This window comes from Aphelocoma coerulescens, chromosome 20 (genome assembly GCF_041296385.1).
Source record: "Aphelocoma coerulescens isolate FSJ_1873_10779 chromosome 20, UR_Acoe_1.0, whole genome shotgun sequence".
In the NCBI taxonomy this organism is placed as follows: Eukaryota; Metazoa; Chordata; class Aves; order Passeriformes; family Corvidae; genus Aphelocoma; species Aphelocoma coerulescens.
In genome coordinates this window covers 4,574,781-4,588,746 of record NC_091033.1, presented here as the reverse complement: position 1 = coordinate 4,588,746, position 13,966 = coordinate 4,574,781, and the positions used below count along the sequence as shown (strand labels likewise).

At 42.9% G+C, this 13,966-nt stretch overlaps 1 protein-coding gene across 3 annotated transcripts in view; it reads right to left on the bottom strand.

Annotated features, from left to right (window-relative positions):
- Positions 1-13,966, bottom strand: part of PTPRT (protein tyrosine phosphatase receptor type T) — a 468,237-nt gene that overhangs the window by 102,466 nt on the left and 351,805 nt on the right. For all 3 annotated transcript variants that reach the window (XM_069033796.1, XM_069033797.1, XM_069033798.1), the window contains one exon: positions 13,558-13,660. In XM_069033796.1, the coding sequence (XP_068889897.1) occupies positions 13,558-13,660 (103 nt within the window). The remainder of the gene's footprint in view (positions 1-13,557; positions 13,661-13,966) is intronic.

Here is a 13,966-nt window from a genome sequence, read left to right as displayed (position 1 = left end):
CTTTTTAAGTTTTTGACAGCTCAGCTATAAATTGCTGATAAAAGCACCCACCATAATGGGCCACAGCACAAATGTTGTCTGCAGAGAACGAAAGGTGCCCTTATCACCATCTACAAGGTAATTTTTTAAATGATGAGTTCCCTATTCAGCGTGAAAAAAATCAACGTTCTAAATCACAGCCCATTTCTGTGATGGAGATCTCTCTGCTTGCCTCAGGCTTCTCCTTTCCCTGCTCTTGATTTCTTTTTGAGGATGGACTGAGGCAACACTTGTCCACAAATTAAGTATTTAGATCAGTCTCAAATTCTGAATGTAGGATGTGCAGGAATGTGGGGAGGAAAAGCCGAGTCAGAGCTCTCCATAAAGCAACCAGCATCTGGCCTGGGCACTTCGGTATCCTGACACATCAACAAGGTGAAACCTTCACTATACCCTTGATAATGATGGGGCAGGAAAAGGAATATGATTTCTTTGTAACCCTACAGTGATCCATTCACTTGAATTATTAAAGCTTAAAAGAAACAATGTTTCAGCAGCTGAGTACTCCCTCTGGACCAATCTCGTTATTAAACTTTCCTCCACATCATATAAAGATTTAATATATTTTCACTTAACACATAAATTTATTATCAGCCGTATATTATTTCTAATATTATTTTCTCCCAGGGACCAAAAATAAGTGGCAATTAGTACAGTTTGATCTTGTAGTGCATTTTTTTAGCAGACTACTGCGAGCAGGTTTTGTTGTTCATCCTACAGAGAACAGGAACTTCCCACTTCTAGCTCAAATGAACACATTACTTTCAGAAAAACTCTTTGATAGGCTACAGGAAATAAGAGAGTAGCAGTTTCCTTGTTAGTGGCTATTTTAATTCAAAGAATCAAGGACAAAAAAGAGCAAATGAAGAAAGGATAGAAAAGATTTGCACCTCCCCATATGGGATGTAGCAGCTGACATGGAGCTGGACGTTGAATTTCCACTCCTGCACATATTCTATGGAAGGAACAGGTCCAACTCTTCCAAAAAGGTTATTCAAACCCATGAAAATAAACCCCAAATCCTGTCTGATCCATCCACAGGGCTCAGTGCTGCACAGAGGTAAAGACAAGGTGTTGGCAGCACATGAACAGGGACAAAGGTGCAATAAGTAGAGGGACCAACAACCACTTCAGCTTCTTTTCCTTTATCCATCTACAGATACTGAGCACCAGCTTTTTTTATCATTTGGTTATTCCATGTAACTTATGATCCTGTTAAATTTGGTTGAGCCAATGTAAGTATATCTGTGTACATCCGTGAAGGTTCATCACATTTATTCTGACAGTATGGAGCCATCTCCCAGGATACTGGAATGGGAGAGGGTTTGATGTGTTGCCTGACACCCACATTTAGAATTCAGATTAGCCATTGGATGTGCAGATGCTTGTTTTATGGCCAAGCTGCCTTCAGTGATGCACGCTGAGACAGAAGAATAGCATCAACATCTTTATTTCCCCCTCTTAAAGATACCGAGATAAAAGCCTGAATTCTGCCACAGAGATAATAAGAAATAAAATAATGGGAAATTTAAAGAAAGGTACTCCATACATCAGTACTCTACATAGTTTATCCTAAAAGATTGTGACATTAAACTGTGAGTGAGATCCTTCTCACGGTGTGCCTGCAGCCCCACCGTGAACCTGCACACAAGGGATTTTGTAAAACATTCAACCCAAACCAAGCCTAAAAAGCTTTATATAGCCTACATTCTCCTAAAATGTACAAGAACTAAAGGGACAGCTGCCCTAAAAGGCTGATGCTGAGACTCACTGCTGTGAGCACCCACTGCAGCACTGCTTTCCTTGGGCTCCAAGGGTGAATAGCTCCTGACCAGGCACCTCCTGCAAATGTTCAGGCACCCAAAAGTCGGCTCCACAGACAGTTTCCAAGTGCACAAAGTTTTCTGGGTGGAAACAGGTGTCAGTATATTCCCAGAATTGAGTTACTGCCTTCACATATTCTAAAATGTCACTCTCAGTACCTCCAAAAGCATTTTTAATCAGAAGCTCTGAAACTAATCTACAAAACATAATGAACTGCGTTTCACAGCCACCTAGGATGCACTGACAGGACCCAGTGCTCTGTTCTGCAATTTTCTGGCTATTTAAGAACTGATTCTAAACACATTAAAATCTATTAAAGATTGCTACTGTTTCCACTGCACTCTGGAACAGCTCCATGCAGAATACAACCTGCTGAAGTGAAGGTTTGCTTTCAATAAACAGTTTCATGCAGAAAATAGGGGAAAAAAAGAGATTGTTCTACAGTGTCATCTTCTGGAATATGCTTGGCTATTTCAAAGACTTAAAAAGTAGCCCATTATGAACATTGGGCTGCACTGTCATCAATCAGCTTGCTCGCATCTGCAAAGCATTCACAAAAATAAAGCTGGTAATAGTGATGCTACTTGAGGAAATAGTCTCTCATATTGCAAAGTTATTCACACCAGAGCCTTCATTTTGAAGTTATTTTTGCGTGTTCTTTTAACAGTCATTTAAATTAAACAACTCTTCTATTACATTCACTGAAGTTGAAGAATACCAAAGAAAATATTCAAATTCAGCCAAATTTGTAAAAAATGGCATAGGAAGAAGAGATGGTAATTACTGCCATTGCTATGAAAAAAACCTGCTGAGATGGAGCCAATAATAACGAAATCCATTTAATAATCAAGAAGGCTGGGAAAAGAGTCTCTTCACATTTTCTTCCACTCTCATATTCAGTTCAGTGCTCCAGATTTACTACCAGGGCATGTCAGACCCTGAAATTCATGAAACAAAAGGTAGCGATTTCACACTTGGATAAAACCATTTGGAGTCAGGCTTTTCACATGGGCATTCTTTTATCACTAAAATTTCAAGCTTTGTTAAATTTCCCTCGTGATTGAAATGGCCTCTAGAAAAAGTGAGGAAGTTTAATGACTGCATGGTCCCTGCATAGGAGAGAGACATGGGCCTGTGTTGTCCCCAGCCAGCAGCAGGAGCTGTGATGAGCTGCCTGTGGGACAGGCAGTGGCACCTATTTCAGGAACTGTGCACTGTGTCAAGCCTGAAAAAAACCAGCAAACCCAAACAAAATGTTTGTATTTGCAGAAAAGCAGCCTGCCAGTGCCACTCTAACAAACGCTGTCTGTGGCCAGGATACTTTGTCTGACATTCCTTTCAGTCTCACTGCAGCAGCACACACAACTCCCAGAGCTGAAAAAATGAAAACTCCATTGGAAGGTGTGTATAGGGGTGTGTTTGTTTGCTTGTGAGTTGCTTGGGGTTTTTGGTGGTGGTTAGGTAGGGTTTTTTTGTAGAAGAACTGACAATGTAATGTCAAGTGTTCCAGGAGCTTCCTAGTTTTCATCCTGACAGACCCCTCAGGTACAGTAATAATTATCCCACTGTTGCAGATACATAAAACAGTGGCATGGGGCATGTGACTCTGCCTGATATGTTTTATGTAAACAAATCCACACTTTCTTGTCCAATATTCCTCCATCCACCCACCAGCCAATATGTCCTGTCTAAAGGAGTCTGGAGTACCCAGCCTGAACACATGCTACTCCTACCAAATCTTTCAAATCAGGAAAAAGAGGAGAAAAATGTGGCTTCTGGGCATCACTAGACATGGGACCTGCAGCAATGAAAGAGAAGCAGACAGTGCTGAGTAAGAGGTGCTTGGAGACTGGCTCTGTCTCAAAATTGCAGCACACAAAAGATGGGAACAGAACCATAAACACCAGTAACAACGTTGTGCCAATAGTGATGGTTTAAGTAATGGAGCTCTGAGCAACCTGGTCTAGTGGAAGGTGTCCCTGCCCATGGCAGGGGGTTGGAAATGGGGGAACTTTAAGGTCCCTTCAGCCCAAACCACCCTGTGATTCTATGATTCTATATGAGCACATCTAAACACCCCTGTGTGCACCTATGTGTGTACCTACATAAATACATCTATTAAAGCCAGTGTTTCCAACCTTGTAATGTTCCACCTGCCATGACTCCTCTCTGACTGAAGAGGCCACGACACTTATGGAAAGGTTTCCAAAAATCCAAATATTCCCATGTAGCTCTGAGCAACTCTGACCATCACCACAGCACCTGTCCACAGCAAACAGAAACGTGGCAACATGCACAAAACCTAAGGAGTTGTCCAATACACAACTGTATTCACAGAACATAAAGAAGGATTTGTGTACTTAAAAGGCCATTTTCCTCAGCTGTATCATTTGGCCTCATCAAAGATGCAATTCATACTCACAGAATGACCATCCCCTGCCCACCAGAACACTGCTCCTGCATCTGTTTACTTGTACATATGTCCTACTACTGGTACTCTATTAAATGCTTTAAATTCTCTATTTAATCTTCTGGGAAGTAAGCAATTAAAAAGCAAAGAACCAGAGGGCATTTCAAAGCTCTGTGTTCCATTATCTCGACCATCTCCATAAGCCTGGCCTGACTTGCAACCCAGCTTAGCCACAATAGCTGCTGCTCCCCAGTGGAACTGGCCCTGTCCCTCTCTCCAGTTCTGTGCTATTTTCTGCTGGCAGATTAAAGATAATGAGTGCAGACAGATACAGCTTTGCTGCAACAGGAGCTGATGTGAGCGGCTTTGGAGGTGTTTCTTCCCTCCCAAGCCACCTGCCATCTGTTTCATCCACAAAAAAACCACACCAAACCCAACCTCTGTTTTGTTCATGTTGCTTTGTATTAAACAGGCATCGCTGACTGAGGTCCTGTCATCCTCAGCGAGTGCTGGTTTAAGACCAGGAGGATGTTTCAAGGACAAGAAGAGACAAAGTGGTTCTTGAACAACCTGGAGGGCAAGGAGAGACCATGGCACGCACTTACTGGGACTGTACTTACTGTCCAGCACCTTCTGCCATGTCCTTCATAAAAGCAGCAGCTTGAACAAGAGGATGGGGATATTTGCACATATTCTCAGTCAGAATTAATTTGGGTTTTTCCAATGGCTTCCATCACACTAGGTTCATTTGGATGCAGAAATAATCTAGCTGGGAATTCAAAGCTTCCTCTGCCTTTTCCACAACCACAGCTACCAGACTTTTCAGGGAAAACCCACACAGAAGAATCTGCTGTCTTTCTTCAGAGAGAGCACTAGAAAACACTAGAAAAATACTTTTATTGGTGTCATGTCTGTTTGGATATTTTTTAAATTAAAAGGCTAAGAAAAACACTAGGAAAAAAAAGAGGGAACTTGCTCTGTTTACAACCTCCTGATAAACTTCATTACTCAACAAGGCCCGTGCAGTCAGGTAACTATTCCCAGTCCTCTGGTCAATGTGCAATGATGATGAGCTCTCCTGGGGAAGGCTACTACAGATTTTCAGCACCTGAAGCTGCAGGAGTATCCACCAGCTTCTTTCCACCTTTTCTGCACATGTTTTGCTTTTCAGAAAGAGCAAAGTTTTCATGCGCCTGACACCAGGGAGAGATCTGAAATGGTGCCTTCACTACAACATCTCCTGCCCCAGAATGAAGGGAAATTGAGGACAGAGGAAGGGGAGTGGGAAAGTCCCAAGGATAAGAACTCCTCTGCAGCAATCCTTCCATAAACACCTCCCACCCCCACCACAGTGGGAATGGGACAGATTTAAACACTAGGAGATTGTGTCTGACAATCCTGTGGTTCACCAGCTGCCTTCAAAACTAAGAGTATTCAGAAGAGAAAACATTACACGTAGGCTGTATCCTTTGACAGAAAAAAGCCCTCAATCTGCATCAACACCAGCTCCTGCACTTCCTTAGGGATCTTTCAAGGCAGACGACAAGGGTAGTCAGCATTTCCTCCTCTTTTACTGTTTGACTTTCCCTCTAGAAATACTCCTCATTCTGCCTCTCTCCCCACCTTTTGCATCATGACTACTTTGAATTACACCCATCCTGCTTCCCCTTCCTTTTGCACTGCAAGCAAATCCTTCCCCATTCCTAGCTCTCTGCCTTTTGCTTTGGAAAACCACTGTGCAAGGAAAGCTGAAATTATGGGAAGGCAGAGGAGCATCATGGCTGCAGAGGTTTATTCCTGAGAATTGTCTGGCTGCATTTAAGATAATCCCATCATTCCATCTGCATCCCACACACTGGTGAAGCAACCCCATTTTCTAGTTCCAAGAAATTATGCATTCATTATGGAGGAAATTAACACCTCAAAGCAAACTATAATTAGGAATTCTTCAATTCAGTTTATGCTTTTTCAATTAGGCGCTCTATAATTTTAATCACGGGAGCATTAACATGTTTCCGGAATTTATATACCTGTGGTATAATTAAATCCTGAAATGCCTTAGTCTGCAACAGCAAAGCAGAGCTTGCTCATCTTGCCTTTTATTGTGTTTTTGTGTTATTATAGACACATCGAGGGGCACCTGCTTGTGTAAACATCTCCTGCCACGTGCAGCAGAGAAGGGCCCGCTTGTCCTCTGAACTCACCACCCTCACTCCTGGGAGAGGGGCTGCTGGCTGGATAAAGCCTGGCCACTGCTCCTGAGGGGTGGACAATTGCCAGGGACTTGTGCTCAGACTCATCCCTTCTCATTTTAAGTGCCTTAAGGAGCTGCTTCAATTAAGTAAATCATCCTTGGTGATCCTCCAAAAAAGCCAAGGTCCTTCCTGTGGGCATCCCACCCCAGCTCAGTTCATTCCATCAAAGGGTCTGATCCAAAAGCTCTCACAGGCTTGGCACTGCATCTCCTGGAAGTCAGAGTTTCTGATTTTTAAAATCTTTCACGTTGTTTGTTATTACCCTTTCATTCTGTGACAACAGGGAAGGAGCTCAGTGGCTCTGAGAGCTGTGAAGCAAAGAGATGTGTTGGGAAAAGAAACCTCAAACTGGCAACCCTGGGTATTTTCTTCTGTCCCCTCATCTAACTGGATGACAGGTTGATGTGAGGAAATGGCCATCAGTTTGGGAATCTCAGCTTAAAGCTCAGAATTCATTAACCCGTTGGTTGCTGGAATTAAATCTGACAGTTTACATAGTCAGCATAAAAGATTTATGTAAAAACCCTCCTTTCCCCTACTCACTATCCTCAGGTCTTCATAACACTACAAAGTGTTAGCAGAAGCCTCCCTGTGGCACCAGTAAAATGCTGCTTGACACCAAAGAATTGGCTCCACGTGTAATTTGATTGTTAAAATATTACCATTCAAATAGACACCAATTTTATGCCTTTCCTCTCCCAATCCTGTCCCCTGCCAAAGCTCACTGTGGAATGGTCAAAGATACAGCAGGTCACCCAGGCTCTGAAAATGGCTGTGGCTCTGATAAATGGCAAAAGGCAGATTTGTGACCCTTCAGGGGACTGAGTCTCAACTGGACAGTGTGCTGATCCAGTAGGAAAATGCATTTCCTGTACCAGATGAGAAAATTGACCCAAAATGCCCTTTAGCCTCACTTTTTGGGGCTAACACCTGACTCTTCAGGGGAACTAAACAAAACCTTTAAACCCCTATTCAACTAACTCTACCATGTTGCATAAAAGACTAAATATTCCTTCCTGATACTCTTGGTTGTACCTTACATACCTCTATCTCCATTTTGCTTTTCTCCTCATACAATAGGCAGAGCACCTCTAATATTAATAGTAATTTCAAGTACTCAATGCCTTTCACCCAAATTCTCCTTTTCCTTCTCTCACATTCACACATAGTTAAAGAAAATGTAGATCTGGTTTATCTCTAAGAAGAAACTTCATTTACCTTCAAACTCTTAGCTAAATTGAAGGCAGAATGTCAGGAGGGAGAAACTCAGCTTGAATGATTTCAGAACAATATCCCTGAGGTATATTATAGGAGATGTTAATTAATAGAGATAATTAGTCTTATAATATCAGAAGCCTAGATTGATAATCTCATTTCTCATTAAATACTACAAAATTAAAAGATCTAAAGTGACGGCTGCTTGCCCTGTATTCAATCAACCAACTCACGTGATGCAGACATTTAAATATGAGCTTAGAAAAAGCAGAGCAGAAATTTCCTTTTCCAAGTACTAAGAACGTGCCTATCAAGGGAATCTAACTTCCTGAATTACCAAGGGCATGATAATTTCACCCTTAGCACCCTTTTTATTGTTTTGCTGCTCCTTTGCTCCTTCACTCCAGTTTGTATTTCCACATACAAGGTACGCTGCGTGGGAGTTTTGAGAACAAGAAATTGCCACCCTTTTCTGGCATTAATGAATTAATTATCAGCATAAATGCCTGAGGCAGGCTCATGTGATGCCACTAAGAAGCTGCAAAGCAGAGATCTGAGCAGCACTGCTCACTCTCTAGCAATGGAGATCTACACACCGAAGTCACCATCAGCAAAACAAAACAAAAGCACCAGCAAATATTGTGAATTTATCGTTTCTTCACCACAGAATCAAGGTCACTGGGCTTGCAAACCACTCCTTTGTAAGAACTACTGTGCAGTAAAGGTAAAATCAGACTAAGGATGCCTCTCCTTGCCTTGCAGGAAAGGCAAGCTCAGGATGGACAGATAATGCCCAACATCACAGAAAAGAAAGAATTACCTGGAGATCTAATTTCTGGCCTGTGGCTCCAAATTTTCTCCATTTTTACTCTGTTGCAGATAGAAAGGCAAGTTTTGGCTACTTTCTGTTCTCCAGCATAAAATGGAAGCAATACCATGGCCCTTCCTCCCAGGAAAGTTTTACTCATTATTGCATATAGGATTATTTAAGTGCACAGATACATCCTACAGAATTTTTTTTTCCTGGGAGAATAGCTTGAGCATAAAACCAGAAAAAAACCCCACTATTCTTAGGTGTTCTGTGAAATAACACTGCAGCTGTTTTCTCTTATTTTTTTTAGCATCATGTAGAACAAAAATTGCCTTTATTTCATGCTTGGAAGATCAAGAATCAAATAATAATACTCGAGTGTAACATGGGGTTTGGTCCATAGAAATTAATTTCTCCTTCTGGCTGGCTGTTGCTATGAAAATGTTAATTTCACCTTTGCTCAGTACTTCTTAATATATTTTAAATATTTAACCTCTCTTCTCTTTTTCAGATTTCCTTATTTCCTTTAAAGATGTGTGTTAATAAACTGACCCATCTGTACCTGTGTGCTGGCAGCACACAAAAGAATATCACAGATTATTTACTGACACACCTCTGAGAACTGCAGGAAGAGAGACTAAATCCATATTTCTCCAACAGAAAAGTTTTGTATTTCCTGAACCCCACCCCAAAATAATTGCAGGCTCTTCTCGAACGTCCTTCTGCAGTGTCCTACAGCTCCCCCATGCAGAGCAGGGCATTGACAAGGCAATCACACCTAAGGGGAGCATTTATCTAAACTCTGAAATCCTCAGAACTCAAACATGCTCTGGAAATTTGATTTGCTCCATAACAGTAGCATAGGTAGATTGATAGAACCAACTGTGTGCTAATAAAGCAGATGGACTTGCAAATATCCAACACACAAAATCCAGCCCTGTGGACATGTCCTGCAGACAAAACCCCTCACAGTGGTATTTCCAAGCTGGGAGTGGGATATAAATTCTCAAATAGAGGTCTACAGATGTCATATGTGAATAATCTATGAAGGACCAACTCAGCCCTCCTGACAATAACAGATTCAAAGGCAGAAATATCCTCAAAATCACACTGGAGCTTTTCAGGAAAGAGTTGAGGAGTAAAGATTGAGAACACTTGCATTCTTCCTTCCTCTTGTGAATGTATTATAGATGAATGTCAGCCTCCAGCAAATCAATCATAGCACCATTCACAGGGTTTAGATTGATATAAGGACACCTAAAAGTTATTTTTAAAGGGCAGTGTGGAGTCAAACTCTGCAGGTTATACCACAAAAAATAACAGCAAAAGTGAAACGCCTGTGTCACAAGGGAGAATATTTCTTCTTGCTGAGGCTTCACCTTTCTTTTGGCAATAGGACAAAATAGATCAAAGAATATCTAAGTTTATATTAATCCTATTAGATCGCATGAAAGCGTCCTCATTGTTATCTATAGATCGTTAACAATGCCGAGTTAATGATTGTTACTTTTATAAACAGCCACATTTAAATTATTTATCATCAGCACTGGGGAACATCAGAAGGGTCTTAATGCTGAAGGTGACTTTGGATTTGTGTACCTGCATTTCAGATGAATGAAAATACAATTAATCCTATCTTAAATATCCTTCGGTATTATTCCGAAGATGTTCTTGCAGCCCGTGCTCCACCTCTGTGCAAGAGTAGAATGAAATACCTCAAGACCAAGTACAGATATTACCTTACAGTCACACCCCTACGTGTTCTCCAACTCCCCATCCCCTGAACAGAAGAGGAAATATTAGAATAATTACTGCCTATTAATTGTTTTTCATCTTCACAGTTTGGCAGACTACAATAAAAACTGGAGAATTGCAGAGCAGAAATTGTCAGGTTGGTGGGATAAGGGGTCAACCTACTGCTGCCCCTGAATAGAAAGCTCTGAATAGCAGAGTTTTTGTAAGAAGGTGTGAGGAAAATCTACTTCAGATTCCTTTCAGGAGCTGTTTCAGCCCCATCTGAGGCAGGCTGGGGGATGAAGGGTCAGCGTGCAGGGGGGAGGGGATCGAGGAAAGCATGGCCACATCCACCAGGGAGGCCAGGAGAAGGCACCCCACCCGGATTTACATTGTACAGGATCCTCTGCACCATCTCACTGCTGTGCTCAGTCCTTTGTCTCAAATCTCTGCTTGCCTCAATGCCTTCAGCACCTGGACAGAGCTTGGCATCACACTAAGAAGGAATTAATAAGAGAGAAATACACCCTACACAACCAAAAGGCAGAACACCTCACCAGACAACAGCAAAGAGGATACATTTGATCTCAGCTGAATGAATAAAACACACTGAAGAGGAAAAACCACCTCATTCTTGTGTGTTAAGGGTGCCACAAGCAGCTCACAATATGTTATTCATGTGTTATTCTTTTGATCTCCTTCTGAGGGAATGGGACCTGCTTCTGGAAATGGTATTTTGAGTGAATTTCACAAATGGGGCAGTGTGCAGAACAGACTGAAGGAAAAAGGAAGAGGTTGGGAAAATTGAAGCTTGAAATAATTGGGTGTATTAAGGTTAGCCTAAGAACAGTCTGGATGGTTATCCAGAGGAAGGTATCCCACATTCTGAGCCTGTCAGAGTTAATAAACAGCTAAAATTCTCCCCAGGACTCCCTCCCCCTTACTACCCCTGCCCTTCTGCTTTTCATGCACACATCTGTAAGTCAATGAAATGCACTCATTATAGGAAATAATTTTTATCACTTAGATGTGGCATGCACTCTCTGCAAACGTGTGTAATAGGCTACAATGCAATTAGAGAAATCAGAACGAAAATTTACAAAAAATCTCTACCAATTTTATGTACAGATGCATTTGCTGGAAAAGGCATTATTCAGTGAATGCAGTTAAAGTGCAGTAAATTGACTTTGAGAAAAATCACAAGACTTTTCAATAAAAAGACAAAATAGCAACACTGCTAAGACAGCAGGTGGTAAAACGAGATACAGGAATGTTCCCCCATACAAAGAAATAAAACAAAACAAAGCTGTGTGATTTTACTGCTCTTTTCCAGCAGAAAAACATCCCTAAAGGACTCAGGAAACAGGCTCCTAAATTTGCTCATATGGAGTACCAGAGATTGAAAGGCAAACTTTGAGACACATTACTCAGAAACACTAGAAAAGGGATGGTGCTTAGTCTTAAAATAACAGATTTTTTTTTTTTTTCGTTTGAGCCTGTCAGTGCAATTTGGGGCCAAGTCACAACACCAGCTGATACAGGATCTTTAATTCAACCCAGTAGTTTGCATCTGGAGCAATTTGTTCCTGAATACTTAGTGGGCATCCTTCAAAAGCAGTAAGAACCTGTCAGTGGGACACAGAAACCCAAGCATTATGAAAGAAGGAACTATGGTGTATTTAAGATAACACCCATGGGAAAAACCCCAAGAGTCTCTTGTGAAAACTGGAGGTAAAAGCTTGAAGATCCCACAGGGAGGTAATGGATACCTGCTGGACCCCTCTACAAGGCAGGAGCCACTGTATTTGTGAGTGATTCCAATTGCTGCTGTCAGCAGAGGAGCCTGGCAGGGTGAGTGGCAGGATGAAGGAGCAGCTGGCACTTCTGCCAGCAGCAGATAAGGCAGTGTGGGCTCAGAAGGGAAATTTGTTCATCTGTGCTGGTGCCTTGCACCAAACATAAATTCACTGAGGTGGAACAGAGTGATGAGAGAACTCTAAATCAGGGAGCAACCTGCAGGTGAGTGTCCCACACCAGCATCTCAGCATTCAGAGCAGGACCCAGCTCAGAGAGGCAGCAATGTTTCCTGCAAGGTGCCCACTCTACTCCATGGGTGCCTGGGCAGCTCCCTGCCCCTAAATGGCCCGGGAAGGGATGGCACCCCTGTACTTGGTGCTGGTGAGGTCGCACCTTGAGTCTTGTGTCCCGTTCTGGCCCCTCACTGCAAGAAAGACTTTGAGGGGCTGGAGCATGTCCAGAGAAGGGAATGGAGCTGGGGAAGGGGCTGGAGAGTCAGTCATGTGAGGAGCAGCTGGAGCTGTTTAACCTGGAGAAAAAGAGGCTTGGGGGGACCTTCTGGCTCTCTGAAACTCCCTGACAGGAGGGGGCAGCCAAGTGAGGGTCGGGCTCTGCTCCAAGGGAACAAGGGACAGGATAAGAAGAAATGGCCTCAAGCTGTGCCAGGGGAGGTTCAGGTTGGACATCAGCAGGAATTTCTTCACAGGAAGGGTGGTCAGGCATTGGAAGGGGCTGCCCACAGAAGTGGTGGGGTCACCATCCCTGGAGGTGTTCAAGAAATTACTGAAGATGGCACTCAGTGCTCTGGGCTGGTTGACAAGGTGGTGAGTGGTAAAAGGTTGGACTTGAAGATCTTGGAGGTCTTTTCCAACCTTAATGATTCTGTGTTTCTGTAAATCCTCTACTCTGCAGCAGGACCTGCTTGTCTACGTTAGCAAAGCCTCGCTAAACCAGAATTCCTTTTTCCTGGACTAAATCACTGCCTCACTGCACAGCCAGCCCAGCTGGATTATGTGAGAAGTGTTAAATCCTGAAACTGAGCAGAAACACCCACGAGCATTAAACACACTGCAGGCATTCCTGCAAGAGTTACCAGCAGGCCTTGGTCAGCATGGAAGAGAGGGCAGGATGGAGCCCTGGAGCCTCCTCCACCCTCGCGTGGGGATGCTCAGTACCCAGCTCCACATCCTGCTGTGCTCCAGCACTGCAGAGGCATTTGAAGTGATGCTGGGAGGGTAATAATCCCAACAGTGCCAGCAGCAATCCTTCCTGGAGGTTAACAGCGGGAGGCAAGGAGGCTGAAGCATTCATGAAAGGAGACTGTGAAAAGCAGAATCAACAGCTGAGCTGGCCTTTTAGTCAGCACTTGCTTTCAGCAGCTCCATTATCAGAGGAGAATGAGAGAGGAGTGAGGGAAGCCTGGGGAGGAAGGAGAAGGGGGGAAGTGTGAAAAGAAAAGACAAAACACCTACCTGACAGGTGCTCCCCGGGACTGAGCAGGCTTCAGCATGACAGTGATGGTGGTGTCAGTCTCGTTGAGGGGAGAGTCTGTGTCGTACTCCGGCATGGACGGTGCTGCAGCAGAACAAAGACAACATGCTCACTCTGCACCAGCTACTGCTTTTGGTAGTGATTGGCAACATTATATTCACATTTCTCAAACAAAGTATCAAAATACTTCCCAGTGTTATGACCAGAATGACCAAAACTGCTTAAATATTTGTGCACTCTTTTTCCATTCCAATTTAACAGGAACCGGACAATCTTCAAGCTGGCTTTAAAAATCCTGTCTTGAATCATTAATCCTTTGAGATGGGATCATTCCTTCAGTTTTAAAGGTGAGGAAAGAAAACTGCATAGACATTACAAAAAAACCCCAAA